General features: G+C 38.9%; 1 protein-coding gene across 4 annotated transcripts in view; it reads left to right on the top strand.

Moving 5' to 3' along the window:
* Window positions 1-26391, top strand: part of usp22 (ubiquitin specific peptidase 22) — a 128149-nt gene that overhangs the window by 36800 nt on the left and 64958 nt on the right. For all 4 annotated transcript variants that reach the window (XM_043711780.1, XM_043711781.1, XM_043711784.1 and 1 more), the window contains exon 2: window positions 23122-23254. In XM_043711780.1, the coding sequence (XP_043567715.1) occupies window positions 23122-23254 (133 nt within the window). The remainder of the gene's footprint in view (window positions 1-23121; window positions 23255-26391) is intronic.

Below are 26391 nucleotides of genomic sequence, written 5' to 3'. Positions count from 1 at the left end.
AAAGGGTTCAGAAAAGATTTACAAGGATGTTGCCAGGGTTGGAGGATCTGAGCCACAGGGAGAGGCTAAACAGGCTGGGGCTGTTTTTCCTGGAGCTTTGGAGGCTGAGGGGTGACCTTATAGATGTTTACAAAATTGAGGGGTATGGATAGGATAAATAGGCAAAGTCTTTTCCCTGGGGTCGGGGAGTCCAGAACCAGAGGGCCTAGGTTTAGGGTGAGGGGGAAAGATATGAAAGAGACCTAAGAGGCAACTTTTTCACGCAGAAGGTGGTATGTGTATGGAATGAACTGCCAGAGGATGTGGAGGAGGCTGGTACAATTGCAACATTTAAGAGGCATTTGGATCGGTATATGAATAGGAAGGGTTTGGAGGGATATGGGGCGGGTGCTGGCAGGTGGGACTAGATTGGGCTGGGATATCTGGTCGGCATGGACAGGTTGGACCAAGGGGTCTGTTTCCATGCTGTACATCTCTATGACTCTCTGACCTGTGAAGTGTCTTGAGACAATCTACTTTTGTTATAGTTGCAAGTTGTTTTGTCATTATTGAGCTGTCATGATGTCAACAATCTTTTTTTTTGATTGAGAATTGAGAAAATGATTGTTCTGCAACAAAGGAAGGAATTGTACTTTTTAAAAAACTTGCTGAAACCCACAAGACTTGAAATACAGTTGTAAATTTTAATTTAGTATCTTGACCACACCTACCAGAGCATCTGACCAATTGACTCTGACTCTGACCATGCTTTATCCTTTTGCCTACAAGAATAACAAATTGACCTTAATGTTTTCCCAGAAAGCCAGTCTGTGCGCGCTTTGGGATAGTTACACGAATACACATTTGTAATTCTATATTACTGACTCTGTACTTATTATTTCAAAAATGCAATAATTGGTTCTTTTTGGTAACTGATGGTGTTTATTAAACAGGCCTGGCTGATATATCTTATCTCTGGTTCTAAATGTTAATAGGTCATCTTGGTTTGTGGGAAATGTACTTTTACTTTTGACATATGGAATAGTGGGATTAGGAGAAAGTGAGGTCTGCAGATGCTGGAGATCAGAGCTGAAAATGTGTTGCTGGAAAAGCACAGCAGGTCAGGCAGCATCCAGGGAACAGGAGAATCGACGTTTCGGGCATAAGCCCTTCTTCAGGATTAGGGCAACCTTTTTGCCTTCCTCCAATGTTGGTAGTCATAACAATGGCGCAGCTGGGAGTGAGTAGCCTCATATTTAATTCAATCCCAAGAAGTCACATGTCATTGGATCAAACATGTGCGAAGGAGGGATATGATGAGGGGGAAACAAAATACTAACTTGTCCTCGTCCTCCCCAATTTTCCTATTGCAGATACTTCTGCACATGGTATTAATACCACTGCAAATATTGTGAAGCCAGCCCCATCTTCATACTTGAGAAAATGCTTAATTGTGTTATGTGGTGCTATCACCATGCTAAAAGGGACAGAATTTAAAAAGATGTAGCAACTCCATAGCTAGGTACCAATGAAGTGCTGTGGATCATTAGTTGAAATGTAGACACACACAATCTTTAATTCTTCTCTGCAGTTGGAATAAATATCAATAATGCATCTTGCATAAGCAACCTAGAAAGGTGGCAATGCAGAACTGGGTGTTATCGTTGAACTTTGCCAACATGCAAAAAGCAGAGTTTTCTTTCAAAGACTAAGGGGAAATGTGTAGATTAGAAACTGGAGGGGTCTGAATATCTCTCTACCATTGGTAATGAGATGGTGAAGTTAGAGCAGAAAAAGCTGTTGAGACATTCAAACATGAATCAAATGAATGAACCTTGCAAGTGCAGCCTCATTTAGCTGGATGAATGGAAATGTGTTGGAGGATTATGTCAGAGGAGAATAAATAGTTTTGTCATAGTCTTAATGCCTACGTGCTCCTTCTGAAGAACCAAAGGGACACATTTGAGAATCAATTCTGTGTAGCATTTTCTCAGCTTGAGACCTTGCTTCCCTCCCAGAAATCAAAAAATCCTCTTATATCCAATGATTGTGACTTTTTCCCTAATTCTTGGACCAATAAATTTTTCATTTAATCAAAAGTACAGAGACACTGAGCAGAATGGCCTCCTCCTGTCATTCTCTGGAATGATTTGAGAATGGAAAAGAATACCAGTTTGCTAGATTGAAGGAGAGAGATTTTTGGATAGGTTGGTTGGTGGTTGCATATGTAGTTGAATGTGGAAGTATAGTGAGTAATACATATTTTAAAGATAAGCAGTAAAAGTAACCACTTCATAGTAAGCTTTTTTTTTGCACCGATGAAAAGGAAGACTAATGTATAATGTCATGTAAAAACCGCAATTGCTTTTATGCTGTGTGCCTCATTATCTCTCTCAGAATCTACTTGGCTATTTTATGGAGTTATTTTTCACCCCTCTAACTTTTTAAAGCTCCTCCATCCAAAGTAGATGTTCCTCCACTCTAAGGATCTTTTTGTCTTCAAACATTTTTTAAACACATGGGCCCCTTAGGCAGGGTAAAATGTGTGAGCTGCTTACCAATCCTATCCCACTTTCACTTGTCAATACAACAAAACTCCATAGAATTGGAATTCCCAAACTAATAATTGGGTGGCATGGTGGCCCAGTGGTTAGGACTGCTGCCTCACAGAACCAGGGATCAGGGTTCGATTCCAGCCTCTGGTGACTCCATGTGGAGTTTGCACATTGTGTCTGCATGGGTTTCCCCTCTCAATACAAAGATGAATTGGTCATGCTAACTTGTTCAGTGTTCAAGGATGTGTAGGTTAGGTGCATAAGTTAGGGGTTAAATGTAGGGGAATGGGTCTGGTGGGCTACTCTTCGGAGGGTCAGTGTGGACTTGTTGGCCTGTGGGCCTGTTTCCACACTGTAGGGATTCTAATTCTAAACCTTTTTTAGTTTTGATACTTAATATAAAATCTTTTTTGTTACAAAACTGCTAATGCCAGTGTACACTTTCACATTGAACATGAGTACTGCAACAGGACACGTTTGAAACATTTTAATGTTAAATAAGTTTCCCAAGACTCTAATCATGCACTCCAATATTAACCCAACAGTCAGTGAAATAAGTTGAGCGACTATATAGTTTTGTAAGCTTGTACTTAATGTCAATTCATACTTCACACATTGGAATGGGCCTAGTTGTGTGATTTCATGCGAGTAGCATGAATGATTCTGGCTTGTTCTCTTTCATGATCTTGGATCTGTGCATTTAGTAACTTGCATTTTGGACAAATCCATTGAATATCTGGGGAGCCTTCAAATGGCCAGTGTTCATGCACCATGTTTTGAGAACTACTTATCCAACAGTTATACTTGCCCTAAAATATACTGTTCATTTTAGCCATTGCTTTTAGTCTTCGCTTCTATTTTAACCTGTGTCATGACTAATTTGTACTAAAGAACTGATCCATTTTCTTGTTTTTTTTTTTTCCCCCCAAACACCTAATCTAAAATTAGGTTATTTTTCTGTTCACTGGTATCTTTTCCAATCCAATACCTTTTAGTCTGACTCCAGTTTATTCTTTACAGATTATTTCTTAAGTACCCTTGTATCGTAAAGCAAACTTAGTTTTTTGCCTTATTACCCAGGACTAGATGGATTGTTGCATCATCGCTTGTTAAGCTTGCAGCAGTCAGATTTAAGGAAGCAATTCTACGTTGCAAGAACTAGTTCTTATCTTGATCTTGCATTTATGTATCTGACCAGATGAACTAAAGACAGTTCCTGTTACTTAATTTCTTTATGCTATTTGGCCAATATTGTACTCTTTGCATGGTTACAGATTTTCTTTTGTTCCATCTGTTTCAGTATCAGGAATGAAACTTATTTTCCATTTGCTATCCATTTCCTTTCTCCCTTTTTTCCTCTAAATACACCAGTGATAGATGCAGATATGCATAACCCTTATGGGAAAGCGCAGGACCAGATGACATGATCTGAATAAAGGGTTAGGGCAGAGATGAGGAAGAATTATTTCTCTTCAAAGGCAGTGTGGAATTCTTCAAAGCAGAGAGTTGTGGAGGCTGTTATTGAGAAGATTTTAAAGGTTGAGGTAGTTGGGTTCTTAATCAATATGGGAATCTCTGGTACGTGGATAAGGTGGGATAGTTGAGTTAGATCAGCCAAGATCTTGTGAAAAGTCTGAACAGACTTGGGTCAAATGACTGACTTCTGCATATTAGCTAATAGAAAGCCATCAAATTTAATCCTGTTATTTTAAAACTTTGTAAAGGTGCATGCCATCCTATTCTAATTTGCCCCCCTCCTTTTTATATATGTATTTGAAATTGAAACAGCAATCGTGAGTATTCCTGTTGTATTGTTGAAAACTGAGCATGTAGAACAATTTGAGCGATACAGGCAGTATCTATTGAGAGAAACCAAGTTGACATGGAACCCAGTATGACCTGTTCTTCAGAACTACTTTTCTGCTCTGAGGAGTCATATCGGATTTGAAATGTTACCTGTTTCTTTCTCCACAGATGCTGCCTGACCTGCTGAGATTCTTCAGTGCTTTTTGTTCCAGGTTTCCAGCATTTATTTGTCTGTTCTACTTTGTACTTTGCCCACTTTTTTGACTCATCTGCATGTTGTCATGTCTCTATCGCTCTTCATTTTGAGTGGTTTGTAACTTCTTCCTCTCCTTGACCCTTTTTAAACTTCCATTTAGCCATTCTAATTTTGTGTTTCCACCACTTGAATAATTCCACCATCCCAAAAAAAGTTATTGGGATGCAAGTCATTGGCAAAGCTAGAATGTAACCTTTTCCAAATTGCCTTTCAAAAGGTGTTGGTGGGCCATCACCTTTAAACTGCTGTCGTCCTTGTGGAGGTATGCAAACAGTACTGTAAGAGAGGGAGTTCTCAGACTTGATCCAGCAATAATGAAGGAATGGAGGTGCAGTTGTAAGTCAAGATGTTGTATGAGTTTGAGGGAGCTTTTTAATTAGTATTGCCATGCATTTGCTTCCCTTGTCCTTCTGTGGTCAAGTTAGAAACTTTTTTGAAAAGAACTGTCAAAGGAGGTTGAGAGTTCCTGCAGTGCACCTTTTTATAGATGATACAAATAGCTGCTGCTGAGTTCTAGTGGCTGAGTGGACATCAGATAGGTTGCTTTGTCCTTCATGGTGTTCAGATCGTTTGAATGTTGCCAGATAACTGGAAAGCATTGCAACACAATGGTGACTTGTCTTGTGAATGGTAGATAGGCTTTGGAGACCTGGAAGGCAAGCTGCTGTGCAGATTTTGCTGTGTTGCTATTGTACCCCATACTTCTATGTAGCTGGTCTAGTCTAATTTCTACTGAATGGTAATGAGAAAATAGTGATGAGAGCATTTTTTAGCAATGCCATTGAGAGGGAGAACTAACTATTTGGTCACAACTGGCTCAAAGGTAGAAGGGTGGTGGAGTGTTGTTTTGCAGACTGCAGGCTTGTGACTCAGTGTGCCACATGGGTTGGTGCTGGGTCCACTGCCTTTTGTCATTTATATAAATGATTTGGATGTGAATGTAGTTCGTAAGTTTGCAGATTACATGAAAATTGGAGGTGTAGTGGTTAATGAAGAACTTTTTACCTCAGTATGATGGGATCTTGATTGGGTAGGCCAGTGGGCTGAGGAGTGACAAATGGCATTTGATTTGGATAAATGTGAATGCTGCATTTTGGAAAGGCAAATCTTAGGACTTGCACACTTAGCCCCAGTCTATCCTTTATAGCTGTTTTCGTTGGTGTCAGAGACTGAGGAATGACCCTAAAATCATGAGGGGTGTGGGTTAGGGTGAATAGCCAAGTCTTTTCCTCAGGGGTGGCAAGTCCAGAGCAAGAGGGCAAAGGTTTAAAGTGAGAGGAGGAAAGATATAAAAGGGACCTAAGGGGCAAGGGTTTCATGCAGAGGGTGGGATATGTATGGAATGAGCTGCCAGAGGAAGTATTGGAGGTTGGTACAGTTAGAACATTTTAAAAGGCAACTAGATGAGCATATGAATAAAAGGGTTTATGGGGATATGGACCAAATGCTGGCAAATGGGATTAGACTTAAGTAGGGCATGTGGTTGACACAGATCAGTTGGACCAAAGTTCTGTTCCTGTGCTGTATATCTCTGACTGTCAAGGGGAGGTGGTTAGCTTCTCCAAACTTATTCTGACACTTGGAAGGTGTCAAGGTTAGTTGCCAGTTAGTGCTCAACATTCTTTGATCTATTCAATTTATTTTATCACTTGATAACACTTGATCTTCAACTTCTACGAAATCAGTTCTTTCCTCCATGTTTTTGCTCCAACATTTCACCTAGCAAATCCTCACTCGCGCCGCCCCTCCTCACTCGCGCCGCCCCCCCCTCACTCGCGCGCCCCCCCCCCCCGTCTTTGACAATTAGCTATGCTCCAAGTTTGATGTAATCAATAAATTTCTAAATCAGTTTTAAGATCAAATTTTGAACATATTTCACTTTGACACTTGCTGTTGACGTGTGTGAACACTAGAAACAGGGGGAGTTAAATAGTTGATTAAAGAATGTGAAGCCCTAGGAATATAAATTTAAGTGAGGTAAGTTCATTTGACTTGTATAAGATTGAGCATTTGATAAGTCTTTTCAATCAATGCAATTTCATTTAACAGAAAAGTTGATATCTGGGGGTAGAAATATTGAAGTAGCATTTCAGGATTGCAGTAGAGTTGAGCAATTCTCACCCAGCGAATGATGTGGCTCTGGAAAGTAACAAAAGTGGTGGAGGCAATAATATTCCCTTTGCTGTTTAAAAACAAAATCTACATTTTTGAGGTACTGTAATCTGTAGGACTACAGATCATGAGCTGAATTGTGGGAATAGACTGGATAGTTCACTTTCTATCAGTATAGACGCGATGGATTTAATTATCTCTGTCTCCCATGCTGCAAATTTCTATTTTCTGTTGCATGTTGAAGCCAGTTGTGGTGCTGTATTTATGGAAAATGACTGGTTCAGTAACTGCTCTGATCTTCGTGACGTACAATACTTACTCACTTGCTCATGGGATAAATCTGAGTTTTAGGATGTTGTAATTTAATATTGTACCTGTTATATATTGCAAAGATGTTTGTTTTTGTGTAGTGAATTGTGAGCCAGACATTTTAGCAGAACAACAAAGCAGCAAATGAAATGCTCTATTTGTTTTTGAGTAGTCAGCAGAAGGCAACATGCACAAGCTTGCTTCTGTCTCTTGTAAATAGTCCATTAGATTTGCAATCAATACTCATCAAATAGAGCTGATCATAACGCTGCAGTATTGATGGGTAAATGGGTATTTGGAATGGTAGATGATTCAATGACTCTGTACTGCTGCAGTGTTGGTGGTTGTTTTCTAAGCAACTGCAGTGCCTGGTGCATTGCAGGGAACAGAATGACACTCTGCTAGCTCGATATACATAAGAGCCTGGCATAAACTTCTGGCCTACCACAACTTCCACATCGGTAGTTGTAGTTTTACTTTCTATACTGGAAAAACTGAGCTGCAGACCCAAACAGGATTTGAAAAAAACATTAATAGGAAACCTGACTTGACTGGATGAAATGTCATCTGGCAGCAAATAGTTATTTTTTAAGCATTTTAAGATTTTGAACTAAGATTTTCTTCCTGCTAAAAGCTGCTTCAGAAACTGTTTTGTTTTTCTTCAATATTCTCCAAGCAATTTCAAAAATTGTTTCCTGGACCTATTGCAGAAAAACCAGGAACATATCAGCTCCAGTTCTGTTCCACTGTAACTCTAATCTGGTGAAATATCCAAAGGAGGGAAGGGTTGCTGCACCTCCCTGCAGAACAGAGGGAAAGATTTAAGGTAGGGTGGTGAGGAGAGAATTTCTTTAAGAAAGTAGGTAATGGGGTGTTGTGTATTGTGGTCGGAAAAGTTCACTTTTTTGGGGAGTTGAAATCACAATCTGAGGTAGCGATGATTGGTTAGCATCTTGCTGCCTTCTGGGGATTGAAGGTTAAATTTGGCAGCAAGCAATGTATCATATTTTCTGGTGTGAAATTAGTCGCACTGGTTAACTAGGTAGAAATTGCTTGTAATCAAAGTATTTGAAAGGGCCTAATGTTTTGAGAACTGTCACACTTTAGTGTGTACCATCTAAAATTTAAATTGTTATCCTTGCAGCTTCTAACTTAAAGCTGCAAATGGATGAGAGAACAATAGGGGAGTTCCCAGAACTCTTCTATTTTGCTACTGTGTTAAATTTAACAGGCTGCCACCATTCCAAATTGCAAAGTACTGGGAATGTTTTAAGGTCAAGTCCAGTTTGGTTTCCAGTCTCCTCATTGGACGCTTTTTTGTTTTTCTTTCCCTGGATGACAGCCCTGCTGAACACCTTATCACCTTTTTTGTTTCCATTTTAATTTATATTTAACTTTTTTGGAGGGATTTAGGCCCCTCCTGCACTGACCAAGAACGTATGCTTTTTACAGTGGAGAGCAAATGTAAAATGCAGGAGCACAGTTTGTGATTTGTCAGTGTATCTATTGTGTTTTTTGGGTTTGCTGATATTTCATCCATGCAAAATTGGAAGGGCCCACTTCCCACACTTCCTTTTTGTCTTAACTCCATTCTAAACCATTCAGACAAATATATAATATGTATTCTCTAAAAGTACTGGAGTGTTCGTGGGTAGACCGAGGTTCTGATTTATCTTTTTGGAACCAGAATTTTGTACATAAAGTTCAAAGAAAAATCACCAAGAATAGTTGGCTGAGTTCACTGTTTGAAGGACTATGCCGTACCTTTTCGGTGGTGCATTTTACTGTGCTGCAGCTCTGAATCCACAACCTTTTGACTTTAGAAGGGGTCTACCACAGAAGTCAAACTTGCTTTGAACTTTACTCAGTTGTGAATTTGGTGCAGTCCTGTGTTGGGGTGCACACTACTTGACTGTTTCTACTCCCTGGAATCTAAGTATTTCAGTTAACTGCCTCAGCTTTATGATTTGATTGAGCAATTTTAGTCCATTTTAGAATCAGAGCCGTAGATGTACAGCATGGAAAGAGTCCCTTTAGTCCAACTCGTCCATGTCGATCAGATATCCCAATCTAGTCCCTCCTGCCAGCGCTCAGCCCATATCCCTCCCAACCCTTCCTATTCATATACCCATCCAGATGTCTTTTTAAATGTTGCAATTGTACAAGCCTCCACCACTTCCTCTGGCAGCTCATTCCATACATGCACCACCCTCTGTCAGGAAAAAAATTGCCCCTTAGCTTTCTTTTATATCTTTTCCCCTCTCACCCTAAACCTATGCCCTGTAATTCTGGACTCCCCAACCCCAGGGAAGAGACTCTGTCTATTTATCCTATCTATGCCCTTCACAATTTTATAAACTTCGATAAAGTCACCCCTTAGTCTCTGCTCCAGGGAAAACAGCCCTAGGTTATTCAACTTCTCCCTATAGTTCTGCAACCTGTATTGTTTTTAGAAAGCAATCATTAACATTTTCCTTTCCACATCTGTCCAAGTATCTCCTACAACTTTGAGAATGGGTCTTGTGGTACAGTGGCACTGTTCCTACCTTTTTTGGGCTTGTGGGCTAAGTTTAAGTTCCACCTGTCCCTGAGCTGTCATATGTCCAAACAAATAGATTAAAGGTGAGCATTATTTAAAAATGCTCACCAAGCTTCTAAGTAGATGGTCAGTCACATTTTAAAGTTGCAGGGTTACATGGAAAGGACAGATAAAACATCGGAGCAGGTTATTTGAACCTTTTTGAAGGCTACTGTGCTGTTCAACCAGAGCATGACTGATCTGGTTATACTCTCTACTTTTCTATCTGCACCTCAACCTCTGATTCCTTTTGATTTAACATTACATGTAACCTGACTTTGAAATTTCATGTCACAGCCTCCACTATTTTCCGGGGAAGAAACTCCATCTTGGCAACCCTCAAACCTTTTCTGTTTTAAAAGGAGAGACTTCATTTTTAAGTGTGTCCCAGGTTTTTGTGTCTCCACACAAATGAAAACCTCTGATATCCACCTTTTTATTGTCTTGCCAAAACATTGTATGTCTCAGTAAGTGATCTTTCTTCTCAACTTTATGTATAATCAAAGGCTTAACTTGCTCGAACTTCCTTCAAGAGGTAAGCCCTTCATCCCAGAAATGAGTCCCATCCTTGAAGTGCTTCTAAAGCAATGTAACTTCCCTTCAAATAAGACTGAAATGTGCCACTGATTGCACTGTACAACTAGAATAAAATATCCTATGCTTACTATATTCTCAACAGCAACATTTGCTATGCCTTCCTAATTAGTTGCTATATCTGCACATTAACCTTTTCATGATTTTTGTATACCAGGACCCTAGATCCCTTTGTTCCAAAATCTCTCGTTTTTAAAAAAAATATATACTATTCATGTGTACTACTTCCAAAATGACTAGGTTGAGTAAGTGGAGAGTTTTGGCTGGTAGCAGGTCTCTGGTTTGTGGCGTTGACCAGTTATGGATGCCAAATGCCATTATCCCCTCAACTATCTAGTTAGCTTCTGAATATCTGAATGGCTTTTGGGGTGAACAATACAGGCTGCAATTTTTTTAACTGTTCAAATAACAGGATGTCTTTCTAGTGAAGGGTGATTTTCGGGGGGGGGAGGGATTATTCAGCCTTTATTTTTGCTCGTAATTTTTTCCCCCCCGAGGTGATTAGCTTAAGTTGCTACCTCCCTTTCATCTCTTGGTTTTTTTTTGAGTTTTTTTGGAAAGTGTTCTAAATCTTAGTAGGCACGTAATAGTTCGAAGCTTCTGTCATTTCCTTGTTGTTTTCATTCAGTTCCACAGATCCTCTCGAGGATCAATGCTATGTTAAGTCAACTTTTGTTTCTTTATTAAATAAGTGTAGCAACTTGGTTTCTGTTTTTACATAAGTGAGAGTGAAAGCTTTCTCTCTCGCTTTTCTCTCTTTCTGATTTATCATAGATTTTAAAAATAAGTAAACCAATTGCCATTCTTCAGAGCTATTGCAAATTTTTATAATTTTGAATAATTATCTTAAGTAATATGTAACCCCTAACTACTCAGCCACAGACGATGCATCCTTCTCAAAACTTAATTTCTCACCTGAGTTGAGCGCTGCATATCATGAAAAGGTTTAAATTGCATCCCGATGATCCTACCTTTTTTAACTTTTGTTGCCCTGTTCGCTTTAGGTAGCTCTACCTTCATTCTCTTCAATTACTTGTATTCGAGTAAACTATGATCTAAGGTTCATGTTTCTCCCTTTCAAACAGCATGATCCTCTATCATGTTAAAATTGTTATTACTTTGAAACTCCTTCCTTTTGATTTGTTCTGTTCCATACTTGTTGCCTGGTTTTGCATAGTCTGTCCCTTGGTTTGGATCTAAGAAATTGTCTGTCTATACTCTAGCAACTAACTATTTAAGCTAATTTTGCTGATCTGTTTCATGTAATTAACATACAGATTAAAGTTTGGCTTATCTGCTCTACATGCAAAATAATACTTTCACTATCTTGGTACATGTGACAGTAAATCTAATTTCATGCATGATTATTGCAGTACCTCTTTCTTATACCCAGTTGCTTATCCCTGTATATGATGTATAAGGTAGCTACTGCACAAATGACCTTTTTGCCTCTCCTGGTGTTCTTACCCAGACTGGTTCTACAAATTGCCCTTTTGAGCTAAGTTCACCTCTTCCTTCCTATACTAGTGTTATCCTCATTAACAGAGCCAACTTTGCCCTATGCTTTTAAAAAATCAAGATGACCTTAAATATTGAGGCATAGTCACCCTGTAACAGTTTGTTTTATGTATTTCTGTGTGCTGATACATTAATTTTGTTACAGATGCTGCTTTATCTCCTGGTGTGTCAATGTTTTTTTTTCTTGCCACTCTAGTTTATCATTCCCAAAATTACTAGTCTGCTCTATTAGTGTTGTTTCCCTTCAATTCACCGCATCTCCTCCTTGCGTTAGCCCATCCCCAATTATTTAGTCTTGAGCCTTTCTACTTCCATGATCAAATTACTTGTCACAGCATTGAAACATTTCAGGATCAGCAAAGCCAGTCCCCAGTGGTACAATTTCCACTTTGGCCATGACTTGTGCCTATGCAATTCATCTTTCATCTCACTAATCTTGTTTAGCCAATGCTAATTTACTTGTGCTTAAAAATGTGTTGCTGGAAAAGCGCAGCAGGTCAGGCAGCATCAAAAGAACAGGAGAATCGATGTTTCAGGCATAAGCATGATTCCTGAAGAAGGGCTTATGCCTGAAACGTCGATTCTCCTGTTCCTTTGATGCTGCCTGACCTGCTGTGCTTTTCCAGCAACACATTATTAAGCTCTGATCTCCAGCATCTGCAGTCCTCACTTTCTCCTAGCTAATTTACTTGTGGCTTGGGTAAATATCCAGAGATTGACTGACTTTTTTTTGAGGTTCTGCTTTTAAATTTAATCTCTAGCCATTCAACCCCCTGAGCAGAACGAGGAAAAAAAAAAAAATTTGGTGCCCATGTGGTCCATTATATTTGGATGCTCTTCCTTCACCCTGAGTTCCCTCCAGCCACAGCAGATTTTCTTAACCCTGACATCTTACCAGAGGAAACTGGATTTATCCAGACAAGATAGAATATTCTGAGACTTACTTTTCCAAAGACCTTGACAACATGTTAATATCACCAAGTGCCACAAAAAATGAATTATTGTTGCATATTTTCCAAAGTATCCAAATAAATCTGTTGACGACCTGATTTTTCTCTTGGAGCATAGATTCAATTGGTTTGATTTAGAGCATGCATGGAATTTGGGGGTTTTGACAGTAAGCTTTTTTTTGAAGATCTAAGATGCCTGATGGGTATTTGTCAATGTCACCTGCCAATGTATATGAATTTTGCCAAGATCCTAGAAATGTGAATATGAAGACCAACTGTCATAAGAACCTGGAAAAGTTTTTTAGAAGCTTAATGTGAAACTAGGTTGAAAGTCATGGGTGTGGTTCTTGAGTAATTTCACTGGACTACCAATAATTAAGCTTGCTATTCACAAGTAAGACCAGGGATTACGTGTGGGTTTGTCTCAGTGCAATGTTCAAAACCATCTTGTAGGATATTAATATTCACCTGAGCAACTGTATGTCTGCAGGATTTTTAGATTAGATTCCCTATAGTTTAGAAACAGGCCCTTTGGCCCAACAAGTCCACACTGACCCTCTGAAGTGTAACCCACCCAGACCCATTTCCCTCTGATTAATGCACCTAACACTATAGGCAATTTAACATGGGCAGTTCACCTGACCTGCACATCTTTGGATTGTTGGAGGAGATTGGAGCATCCGGAGGAAACCTACGCAGACACTGAGGATGTGCAAACTTCACACAGTCATCCAAGACTGGAATTGAACCTTGGCTCCTGGCACTGAGGCAGCAGTGCTAACCACTGAGCCACTGTGCTGATCTTGCTGGTTTTTTTCAGTAGTACTAATGGACTTTAATGACCATTTGGGAGAGGAAATATGGAATGTGTGCATCATGGAGACTTTGACAAAACTGCAAGATTATTTAGGCTTGATTTGAGTATATAATGGTCCATAATCTAGAAAGTAGTTTAAAAGTACCCATTGTATGATGCTAGAGAATGGAAAGCAATTTAAGTAGATAAATATGGGACATTCTTTAGTTTTGAAGGGCATTGCCTTCAGTTGCAAGAGGAAAATTAATTTGGATCCATGGAAAGAGCACATTGATTCTCGGCATTGTTAAGGAATTGTTAAAGACTTAAAATGGGGCTGCTTGTTGAAACAGTGAGAACTTAATACATATTCATAATATTGTGATTTGAAATGGGAAAAATAATATGTACTTGGTTTGCTATTAGAATGGTTGGCTATGTTTAGAATTTAAGTTGGAATTTATAAGATAACAATTATTGAAGCAGAGACAGTAAGGAACTGTGGACTGGTCTGGCATGCTTTCTGCAAATGTGATCGCACACCTATAATGGAACTATCTTTGTAATGAAGATTGAATGATACCACTTGCAACAATTTACATTTTAATTGCATATGCTGTGCGAAGACATCTTGAATTACTCTTCTCTTCTGAGCTTTGGACTGTCAACAGTGGATTTGAACAGTGGCGCCGAAGTGGGTTTATTTAGGTAACTTGAACATTGCTAGTTGTGCTGGTATTTATTGCCCTTGAGAAAGTGGTAGTGAGCTGATGCTTTGAATCCCTGCAATCCATGTGCTCGAGGTTGACCCACCAAGCTGTTTGGGAAGAAATTCCAGGAGTTTGACCCACTGACACTGAAGGATGGGTGATATATTTCCAAGTCAGGATGGTGTGGCTTTGGAGGGGAAATTGCAGGTGGTTATGTTTCAATGTAACTGCTGCTTTGTCCTGCTAGATGGAAATGGCCATGGTTTTAGAAGATGCTGTCTAAGGATCTTTTTAAACGTCTGCAGTGTATGTTGTTGAAGGTATATGCAGCTGCTGAGCCTCCGTCATGGAGGGAATGAATGTTTTGTGGATGTGTCAATCAAGCTTTGTATTGAATGGCATCTAGCTGCTTGTGTTGGAGCTGTACTCAGCCAGGCAAGTGGAGACATTTCCACCACATGATTGACTTGTGCCTTGTAGATGGTGGACAGGCTTTTGGGAGTCAGGATTCCTTGACTCTGGCCTGTTGTTGCAGCTGGAGTATTTATATGGTGAGTCCAGTAGAGTTTCTGGTCGATTGTAATCTTCGGTATGTAGATAGTAGGAATTTCGTAGTGGTAGTGCCATTGAATGTCAAGGTGTAGTAGTTGGATTCTCACTTGCCCCTTGTCAGCCCAGGCTCGAATATTTTAAGTTTGGTTGCATTTGGATCTCTTCAGTGTCAGAGTTGTCATTGAATATGTCAATAATTGCAGTCCCATCCCTAACCTTATGGCAGGAAGGTCATTGAAACAGCTGAAGGTGATTGGGCCCTGAACACTATGCTGAGGAGCTGGACTGTTGCAGTGTGGTGGTCATTTTCCCATCTCCTGAGCCATGATATGAGTGTTCAGGTCCCACATCTCAACAGCTTGATTTCAAAAATAGCAACTATTGACAACTCAGATGAGTGACATCCAAAAAACCATGCTCATCTACCTTTGTGCCAAGTGTGACTTCAACCAGCCGCACACCCCACCTGACACTGACACCAGTTTTGCTTCGGCTTCTCGATTTCTGTACTTGGTCAAATGCCATCTTGGTGTTTAAGGGCTGTTACACTCCCCTAACTTCTGGAATTCAGCTTTATTTTCATTCCCCAAATCTGAACCAAGTCTTTAATGGGAGCAGTGTGGCCCCCCTGGAACTCCAAACTAGCTGTTGATGAGTAGTCTTTAGCTGTCCAGGTGCAGTCTGATAGCATTGGTGACCCTTTCTGTCACATTAGTGATGATCAAGAATAGACTGGTGAAAAGAGGCCAGGTCATATTTGTCCTGCTTTTTGTGTATAGGACATACCTGGATAGTTTCCCTTACAATCTGGTAGATGTCAGTGCTATGGCTTTACCAGAACTGTTAAGTGAGGGATGTAACAAGGTCTGGAGTACACCAATTCTGTTTCTTGTGTTTGTTTTTTGGGTCCGTAGCCAGTGCCTTCAACTATTTATTGATGTTTTGTAGAGTGAATTGGACTGACTGAAGACTGGCACCTGTGTTGGGGACCTTTTTTCAATGAAACAAAGGTCCCCAATCCACTTGGCACTTTCAGCTGAAGATTGTTGCAGATGCTTCAGCCTTGCCTTTGCACTTGTATGTTGTGCCCTCCATTGAGGATAGGGCTATTTGTGTAGCTGTCTACTCCAGTTGTTTACTTGCACAAGATTCACAACTGGATGTGGCAGAACTGCTGAGCTTTTGACCTGACCTGTTGCTTATGGCACTGCTTATCTCAGTTTATTACATGTGCAAGTAGTCCTGTTTGGTAGCTTCATTGGTAGTTGTCATGGTAAACATTACCGAGACTGACCTTTTTTAATCAAGTTTTAATAAGTTTTTATTCCAGTTACTGTAGTGGTGAGTGAATCTAAGCATTTTAGTTTTGGCATCAGGGTTCTCTTTATAGCACCACTCCACCCCCACCCTTGTTTTATTTGGCTTGGAATGCATTTTCAACAATTCTGGGGGCTCATTAACATTCAAAGCTCTTTATACACTTTTTTTACTGTTACATCTAATTCTTCCTTCTGCCTGTACATACTAGTTGTTTCATTCCCTAATTGGCTGCTTCTTTGTTACTCTGACTTTATTTAAACCTGGTTTGATTTTCTATTATTTGTAGAGCAATTTGCTTTACATACAGTGAAGGAGAGCAGATTCACAATTTGTTGGCAAGTGGACTCTGGTAGAGGCAATGTCATGGAGAATGCATCAGTTAGTGATGATTTGATAGATAACTTCCAAGCTTGATTTGAATTTTAACCAAAAGTGGTTGAATTTGGTCAAGGCCTTGCCCTTACAAATGAATTAGAGAATGGCTTACCTGTTTTATTGCATCGATACAGGCTTAATTCTGCCTGCCACAAGAGTGAGTAATCTGTATACTTATTTCAGTCCTAGTGTGATGCAAGTTCAATTATTTCTATACTTAGTCATAGAGTCGTAGAGATGTACTTCAAAGGTTGGAGGATTGTACCATAATATCCATTTGGGTTTTGCAACGGCAAGGCAATATGTATGAGTGTCCAGTGTCCAACATCAACTCTGATTAGCAAGTGTAAATTAGATGCCTCCAGATTTTTCAGTTACTCTGGCAACCAATTTAGGATTGTCACTCTGGCTTGCAGTGAGGGATGCACGCGTAGGAAATAACAGCCATCCTGTGATTTGTTCGTTTAGATGTTGCTGTTGAGCAATCATTCAAACTTGCCTGGTTTACAATGTAAAAGTCTGTTAGTTAATTCAGTTATCAATAACTGGTGCATTCTCCATGGCAGTGCCTATACCAATCAATTTTCCAAGCAATTAGCACTTGCTACTTGTACTGTACAAATGTTTACTTGATTGTGAATTGTTCTGATGAAAGCCAGACAAAAGTTTTTGACAAAATGCATTTTTTAGCAATACAACCAATTGATCCTGATTTTTTTTTAAAAAAACGTTCTCCTACTTAATTTCAGTATTAGACTTGTGTACTGCTGTTTTCTGCAACACCTATTTGTGTGAAGATTTTTGCCTTTACTTTATCCACACCATTAGGGGCCTTAACATTGAGTAGGCTGTAGATTAATTAGGGAAATAGTAGTTGCTCCAATTCCTTGAGTAACACTCTTTCTTTCTTAAATGGAGACTTTTAGGTTCAAATAGTTGAAAGTTGTTTCGAGTTTTCCTTTTAAGATAAATTCTCTCTCCGACATGAACTCTATCCATTCTTTTTTAATACCCACTCTTATCTCATGTGAAAATCCTGCAACCAGGACAATTGAGCTATTATTTTTCTCTTTTTGTTAATCCATGTCTCAGTATTAGTTATAATTAGCTGCTCTCTCATGTCAATCTCTGCACTCTACTCCTCTGTCTTCCATACAATAAATATAATTTTTTAAGGAGTAAGAACATAAGATTAAAATTGGAATAGGCCATTTGACCCTGTAAGCCTGCTCTGACTCCAAGATTGTGGTTGATCTGATTTGTGGCTTAACGTAACCTTCCTCCCTGCACCTTCTCTCATAACCTTGATTGCCCTTGTCAATCAAAATCTGTCTTAACTCTATTTCGAACATTCAATGATCTAGCCTCCACTGCTCAATGAAGAAAATTCTGAAGACTGAATGACCCTCTGATCAGAAATTCTTACTAATCTGCCTGACATAGGAAATTCCTTACTTTGAAACTCAGTCCTCTAAATTTAGATTTCTCTGCATCATCCATTTGAAGCCGCCTCAAATCTTGCTTTCTCTCATTCCTGTTAACTCTAATAATAGTAGGCCCAATTTTCCTTCCATATTTAGATTGTAAGAAACAAACTCAATAAAAATTTAGACGAGACCAACAAATCTGGAAACAAGACAATTTATTACAGACTTGCAAGTACGGGCTGCAACTGCACAAAGCAATTGAGCGCATTAGACTTGGGTTAGTTTACAATTATATTTTTGAGCTGAGTGAGGTCACCTCTCCAGACTCCTAATTATCCAATCTCTCTTACTAGCTATACAACTGCCCACCTTCGCTCCACCCTTGTTAGTTCCCCTTCCCCATGTTGGCAACCTTCCTCCCTGTTAGTGCTGACATTCTCATTATTTTGTCGATCGTTCATCAAGATGCATTTTGTATCAATACTGGGTACATTCCATTCTCTGTACATTTCATCAATCTTGTATCATTCTTGTACAGCATTAGGGGCCTTAACATTTTGGTTATCTCAGTTTTTTGCTGAAAACTTGATTTTAAAAGTTAACTTGCTTATATTAATTATACTCTAGAATTAGTATTTAATAACCATAATTATTCACTAAAAGTAAAGATACACTTCCCTAAGTACCTGCAGAGTTAATAGATTTCCTGCTGGACCCCTTTTTCTGCATGCTTTTTCTATATCTTCAAAAACAACACTTTTTTTTTCCCCCCCACTTCTTACAAGACAAATCCTAATGCAAAAATCAGTTCCATGAACATTCTGAATGGCTTCCACTGCAAGTATGTAATTTTATCTGACCAAACTTTGTTTATTCCCAAGTCTTTTGTTTCCTCCACCTTCCATGTATCTTGATTACGTTTTTGCTCCAACGATTCAGCTTATTCATGACTCATTTTCTATAGTCTGTTCTGGTATCATGTGATGCTTCTGTTCTTGCGATTCTGGCCCCATTACGAGATCACATTATAGCCAATACAGTTTTGTATTCAACATGTAAATTTTTTAATTCTTCAATCTGTTGAAGAAACAAAAGTTATAGCAGAACCTACTGTACTTCCATCAGATCACCCCTTAACCTCCAATACTCTAGTAAAAACAATCCAAGCTGAAAATGTGTTGCTGGAAAAGCGCAGCAGGTCAGGCAGCATCCAAGGAGCAGGAGAATCGACATTCCGGGCATAAGCCCTTCAGGAATGGTCTCCAGCATCTGCAGTCCTCACTTTCTCCTTAAAAACAATCCAATTTGTCTCACCTCTCCTAGTAGCTAATACACTCTGATCCATGTAACATCCTGGTAAATCTTTCTTTCACCCACCAGGTCCTTTATGGTGTGGTAACCAGAGTGGTGCACAATACTTCAAATGTGGTCTAACTAAAGTTTTTTTTATATAGCTACAACATGACTTGTCAACTTTTATACTCCATCCCCTTACTGATGAAGGCAAGCATGCTATTTGCCCTTTTTTTACCACCTTATCCCTGTATGTTGCCACTTTCAGGGAGCTATGGACTTGTACTCAAGATTCCTCTGTATATCAATGCTCTAGAGTCCTATCTTTTACTGTATACTTTGCTCTTGCGTTTGACCTCGCATTACAAACAAAGTCCCAGCACTAGTTCTGCTGGTCATTGACTTCTAGTCAGAAAAATAGATATCCACAGCTACCCTCTGTCATCTATGACTAAGCTAGTTTTGTATCCAACTTCTTAACTCACTGTGGATTATATGTGACTTTATCTTCTAGACCTGATCGTGAAGGACCTTGTCTAGTACTTCAGGAAAATCAATGTAGGCACTATAAATGAATTTGATTAATCAAGTAGCAATTATGCTGTACCAGAATTAAAATCTGTATTGAAAATGCAAAGAAACTTTTTGACCTTTTTTCCCAGGTGTTGCAAGCATCTGTTAATTTTTTCTGTCTAAAATCAATATAGCTCTTGTGGGTTTTTTCACTAGTGTATCACCATTGCATCCTATGTTAATTTTCACAATTGGTCATCTGAGCTGGTATTTGCCCTTCTGTAAAATTTCTTCAGAACTTCTGCTTTCCCCTGTAGTTTCCTATTGTATGTAGTGTTAATGTTGGTAATTCAGAGGTCAAGGATGACTCTCTGGGAACATCTTGTTCAAATCCTATCATGGCTGGTGAAATTCAAATTAAATTTTGAATTGGGAATTGAAAGCTAGTCATTGAGTGAGTAATCGTTGACATGGTCACCCTTATCACCATTATCAATTCTGGTTGTAAAACCCATCTTGTTTGCTAGGAAGGAGCACATTACTGCAGATGTTGGGATTTGTATTGAAAACAAAATGCTGAGATCATTGGTGCTTCATGAACTGCTGTGGAGAGAAAGCAAGCTCATGTTTCCAGTCTAGATGACTCTTCAGAGCTCTGAAAGTTCTCGATTTGAAACCTTGGTTTGCTTTCTGTCCAACTTTTGTGTTTTTAGGGAAGGAAAGCTGCAATCCTTATCAATTTGGGCCCACATGTAATTACAGAACCACAACCATGTGGCTGACTTTTAAATAGTGTGGAAGGCCACTTAGTTCAAGAGCAATTCAGGGCGGGCAGCAAATGCTGGCCATGTTGGTGATAACTGACTGACTCAATCCTCTGAAACATATCTCAATTGCTCATCTCTAGTGTTCCTTTCACTTCCTAGTTTTTTTCTGCCATTTTAAGTTCTTCGCAGCCTCAGTTATAGTAGTATCTAAGCATGAGACATGATCTTGATGTACTTTTGTGAAATAAAGCTCTGGTTATTTCTTACGGTTTGAGTTTTTTCTCAAAGCATTGTAAAATTTTCTTTAGTTTAATGCTGTAAAATGTTAAACCATTGTTGCATTGCCTGAAATGTATTTTTTCTTCCCCTACCTCATTGGTACAGAGGTTCTAAATTTGCTCTGTAACCATTGACTTTTTGCATCAGTTCCTCCAACTTTAACCTACTTTTACATCGTGAAAGTGGCTTCCTTTAGATTGGTTTGTAATTTCTATCTTACCCTCTTCTAGTCTGTTACTGAATGTGGTTTAATAATGGTTAATTCTATACTGCAACTCTGTTTTTGGCTCATAGTTTAAAGCTAAGCAATGAGGAGTTGAAAATGGCTTGGAGTTGTTAGTCTCTGTAGGGAAACTAAATCAAAATAACCACATTTATTGAGTGATTCCCAAACCAGGAAATTTATAAACAAGATTTCACTTTAACAGAAATCAATCTGTACAAATTAAACCAATTAACAGGCAAGTTATACTTTTAAGTTTAAAAAAAGTAAGTTTAAATAATTGATCCAATAGAGAACTTGAAATATATATTCCCCGGCTATGCAAGGTTCTGCAATGTGCTGATCTTTAGTGGATGATTTTTCAGGTATGATTTATCAACAAAGCATTCTTTTATTCTTCCGCTGATCGCGACAGTCCTGATGGTGTAGTTCTCTAGATTTAGTTTTCAACTGGTTTTAAATCGTAACACTTCTGTCAGCACCCGGCTCTTTAATGAGTTAATTACACCACTTTCTGGTTTTAGACTTTTCTAAGATGTGTACGTAGTGTCTTGAAAAGCTCATGCATCAATGTTGATTTGCTTGCTGTCTCTGAAGCTTACTTTCTTGTACCTCTCATTTGTGCCTAGCCACAGTTTTGTTTATATATCTCTCTCCTCCTTGATATTGCTCTCAGGTCATGAGTTGCCAGGTCTTGTGGTGATTTCTTCCTAACCAAGAACGTGACAGTTTATGCATGTTGTTGCAATTCCTTTTTCCAAGTTATCTTGAAGGCAATTATTGATATTGCAGGCACTTTTTTTTTTGCTTTAAATGCATATCCAAGCTTCCTTTATTGGACTTTTGGATCAGAGTTTCAAAGAAAATGTTTGTATTCACTTTTTTCACTTTACTCTACTCGCTGAGTTATGATCTCCCCAGTGTTGTCATTTTCTTGAAGGCCTCCTTTATCTGCATGCATTTAGTTCTTTTATAATCATGATTTCAATACAGTATTGTTCCCGATGTCGTCTTTTTTCTGTTCTTTAACTCAAATGGTTTTTCCTCTTTTGGTGTGGCTAGGCCTTCCCTCCATGATGATTTACTGTCAGTTTAAAACCTTCTTGCATTTATATAATCAACTCAGCTTTGCAGAATTATTACTAAAACATTGGAATAAATGACCAAAATCTTGTTTAAATAATTAAGCTTTAAGGAATGCCATAACAAATAGAGGCAGTGAGGGGATTGAAGAACATTTACTCTTTAGCAACTGAAACATTTGGGGTGTGACTTAAATCTGGTATTTACAAGAGATAGAATTGGAGACGTGCAGAGATTATTCGGGGTTATGGGTCAAAGGAAGCTTTAGAAAAGGAAAGGCAGGCTTTTGGAGGGAACTGGTAACTTAGAGGGGTTACTGCACCAGAAGACAATATAGGTCAGAAAGTTCAGAGATGGGTGGAAGGAACTTGGTGCAAGCTATGATGTGGGCAGAGAGGAGTGTTTCTTCCATCTGTCCTTTTGACTATATACCCTGAATATCAATCTTTGGTTGAATTGTTTCTCCTTTTTAGGCCTTTGATTTCTAATGTATCACTTCACTCAATTTGCAAGAAAAGTGCTTCCTCTTCACATCTGACTTTTTTTTTTCTCTCCCTCCCCTGTATCCTGTCCTATTTACCTAGTCTTTTGAGTGTATTATTTCTGCTTGGGTGCTCCACAATTGCATATTCTTTCCTCCATTTTGCACCATCTCATGAAGCTTCAAGCTTCCAGTTCTTAACTATGCCGGTACTGGCACTGGATGTAATTCTGATATCAATTTCCCTGAGGCCAGCCCCTCTTTTAAAATGTACCAATTTATCTTAACATTTTCCAATACCTTTTTTGATGTCATTGTTCAACTGGGAACCAAAATTTCTCTTTCATGTCTTTTGTTTTTCCAGCTTTTTCCACCAGAACAATTCAGCTCCTGGTTTTTGAGCCTGAATGTGTATTTGTGTAGTTTATAGTCCTGTATTTTTTCTAACTTATACACATTACAAGTCATATTCAAAAGCAGCAATGTTAATGGAGTACTCCAATCTATTTGCTGAATAATGTAAAAAAAAAAATTGGTAGTCATTGCAGTTTTACTTGGGCTTTGAAATTTGTAGGTTGCTTGCCTGAAATAGTCCAGTGGTCTGTCTTTGATTATTCTGACATGTGTTTGTTTCTTCTCTTTCAGGCAAAATCCTGCATTTGCCACATGTGTGGCGCTCACCTCAATCGACTTCATTCCTGCCTTTATTGTGTCTTTTTTGGTTGTTTCACCAAGAAACACATTCACGAGCACGCAAAGTCCAAGCGCCACAACTTAGGTGAGATTCTCAAGTGCCGTTCCTGTTTTTGTTAAAGACTGCTTTATTAGAAGTGGTAATTTTATAGCAGTTACTGCTATGAACTGTTAGCTTTAACTAGATCAATTCCTACTTGAAACAAACAATATTGCTATATTTGTAAGTTTCTTTTAATATGTAGCTTGACATTGTTTTTTTTTGAACAACTAATTGAAAACAATTAACAATGCTAAAGGTGAATTTATCACTGTCTCTTGAGAATGTGTTCAGGAAACAGGATGACACTGAGTTATAGGAGAAAGTGAGGACTGCAGATGCTGGAGATCAGAGTCAAAAAGTGTAGGGCTGGAAAAGCACAGGCAGCATCCGAGGAGCAGGAGAATAGACATTTCGGGCATAAGCCCTTCCTGATGGGTTTATGCCTGAGATGTCAACTCTCTTGCTCCTCAGACTCTGTATCTGAGGTATATCTTAAAAAAAAAGTGGTATATCTGAAAGAATAAAAAGCACCTGTAGACAATAGTTCAAGCTTGCAGCTTGACCATATACCCTTTTGCTTCTACTGACTCACTCAGAAGCTGTTTCATAAATGGGTCAATGAAAATGAAAGATATAGAAAATAACAGCAATGACAAAAAGACTGGGTTGAATATCAGAATTGAATCACAATGTTCAAGATTTTGTTTTAGCAATCTTCAACATATCTGTACAGCCAAACCGTGAATGTTGAAATACATGATCCCTTAAAACAACCACTTAATTAAAGTATTGTCTGTATTATAACTGGTAATTTCTTCCTTGCTTGCTGGAAGCTTTTTTTTGCCACCTGAAACATTAACTTTATCCTGTATTCTTTTATGTTCTTTGAAAATAATTTTGGTTGGCGTATTTATGTCTTGATAGCCATTTGTAGTGTAGCATTTCATATTCGAGTGATCCTTTACTAAGAAAAATTCTGAACTCTGTTTTTGTGATCCTGACTCTGGCCTCTCATCTGTTGGTGATAAATACACATGTTTAAAATATTGTTTCATAACTATAAAGTTTCATTCCCTCTAATTCCAAGTAACTTTCACTATGCTCTTTCTTGCCTGTCTGACTTCATATCCTTTTGTGATTCTTTCAGAAACCAGTCCGACACATTCGGGATGCTTGGGCAAATGAGTAAATGTTCACTAATTTTTCCCTGCCTGATGAACTGAGGTTATCCACAACTAGAGTAAAACAAACTTATGATTTTATTGCAATCTTTTCTGCTCCTTCATTTCAGAGTATTTTTGGAAAATTTAAGCTTGATGACTTAACTGCCTCCTTTTTTGGTATCATTTTTCAAACTTTAATCCTGCATCTCTGCAACTAATTTATTTTGATATTCCTCTCCATTACATTCTTTCAATAGTTGATTAATTTTGAATAGTTTGAGACAATATTGTATATTCAACTAGGGAATAATATTTTAGATCTGCTTCTGTGATAGACAGGATTAACCTCAAAGCGTCCTCCAGGGTTGAATGGTTAGAAAATGGCAATTTCACTTTCAGTTTGACAGTGACAAACTTGAACAGGAAGCTAGTGTATTATTCCTAAATAAATGGCAATCACTGAACTATTTAGGCAAGACTGTCTAAAGTGGACTTGAGAAATTTGTTAAAAGATAGGTTGATAATATTGCCCAACACCTGAAGGGCTGCTTCATAGCTGAAATAAATAATCTTCGAGAAGAGAAACTGAAAAGGATAAACTAAGGAATTTGATTTGAAAGTTTAAAAAAAAACAATGTTGCCAAGATTGGTAAAACTTTAAAAACTGGCCAAAAAAATTTCAAGAATTAATAAAGGCAAAATGGAGATAAATGTAACTTAGCAAGCACTGTAAAACCAGGCAGCGTTCCTGTTGAGGGAGGGAGAGAGCAGCCAGAATAAAAGTTGGTCCCTTTGGAGGATGAACTGGTAGTTGACATGAAAACTGTTGCTGATATTAATAGTGAAGAAGATGGTCTCTGGCTTCATTCTGATATTGATGAGCTGGTAAACTGGACAGAGCAGTGGCAAATGGAATTTAATCTCCAAGTGCGAGGTGATGCCTTTTGGGAGGTATAATAAAGGAAGGAGATGCACAATGAATGATAGGTCTTTAGGCAGTGCTGAGCAACAAAGACCTTGGTGTACAAGTCCGTAATCCTGAAAAATGTCTGCACAATTAGACAGTAGTGAAGGAGGTTTGTGGGATTTTTGCCTTTGTTGGCTGGGTTGTAGAATTTAGTCAAATGTGTTGCTGGAAAAGCGCAGCAGGTCAGGCAGCATCCAAGGAGGAGAATCGATGTTTCAGGCATGAGCCCTTCTTCAGGAATCCTGAAGAAGGGCTCATGCCTGAAACATCGATTCTCCTCCTTGGATGCTGCCTGACCTGCTGCGCTTTTCCAGCAACACATTTTCGGCTCTGATCTCCAGCATCTGCAGTCCTCGCTTTCTCCTTGTAGAATATAGTATCAAGCCACTCTTGTTAAACTTTTATAAAACATTGGTTAGGCTGTGAATGGAAAGCTGTGTGCTGTTCTGATTAGTGTAGCAACCAGAAAGATGTAATTGTATGAGAGGGTGCCAAGTCTGTTATGAGCAGAGACTGAATAGGCTGGGGTTTTTTCCTTTGAGCAGAGGGGGCTGAGAAGGGATCTTATTTGAATTGTCCAAAATTGAGACACATGGACTGTGACGATCAGGAGTCATTTTTTTTCTCTTTTTCTTCACCAATGGCAGATGTATCTAAGACCAGAGGGCAGAGGTTTTGTTTTAGAAAGATGAGCAAGTGGTTTCAAGGGGATTGGAGAGAAATTTTCTACCCAAAAGGTTTTAGAAATATGGAGCATGTTACTTCAAAGGGATTTGGCAGCAGGTTCTCCACGTTTTTTGAAAAGCATCTGGATGAGCACTTAAAATGCCAGGATATAGTAGGCTATGGACCAAGTGCAGGTAAATGAGATTGGTATACATTGAACATAGAACAGTACAGTGCAGCAACGGGTCTTTGGGCCCACTGTGTCTGAACTGAGTGATTCGATTCAATTCATAGTGCTGATTTGTGCTAAATCTCTTCCTCCGCTTCTTTTCCTCCCCCCTTCTCCTCCTCCCCCCTTCTCCTCCTCCCCCCTTCTCCTCCTC

The sequence above is a fragment of the Chiloscyllium plagiosum genome, chromosome 21, assembly GCF_004010195.1.
Source record: "Chiloscyllium plagiosum isolate BGI_BamShark_2017 chromosome 21, ASM401019v2, whole genome shotgun sequence".
Lineage (NCBI taxonomy): Eukaryota > Metazoa > Chordata > Chondrichthyes > Orectolobiformes > Hemiscylliidae > Chiloscyllium > Chiloscyllium plagiosum.
The sequence above is the reverse complement of the archived record's forward strand: the minus strand, read 5'-3'. Positions and strand labels throughout refer to the sequence as shown.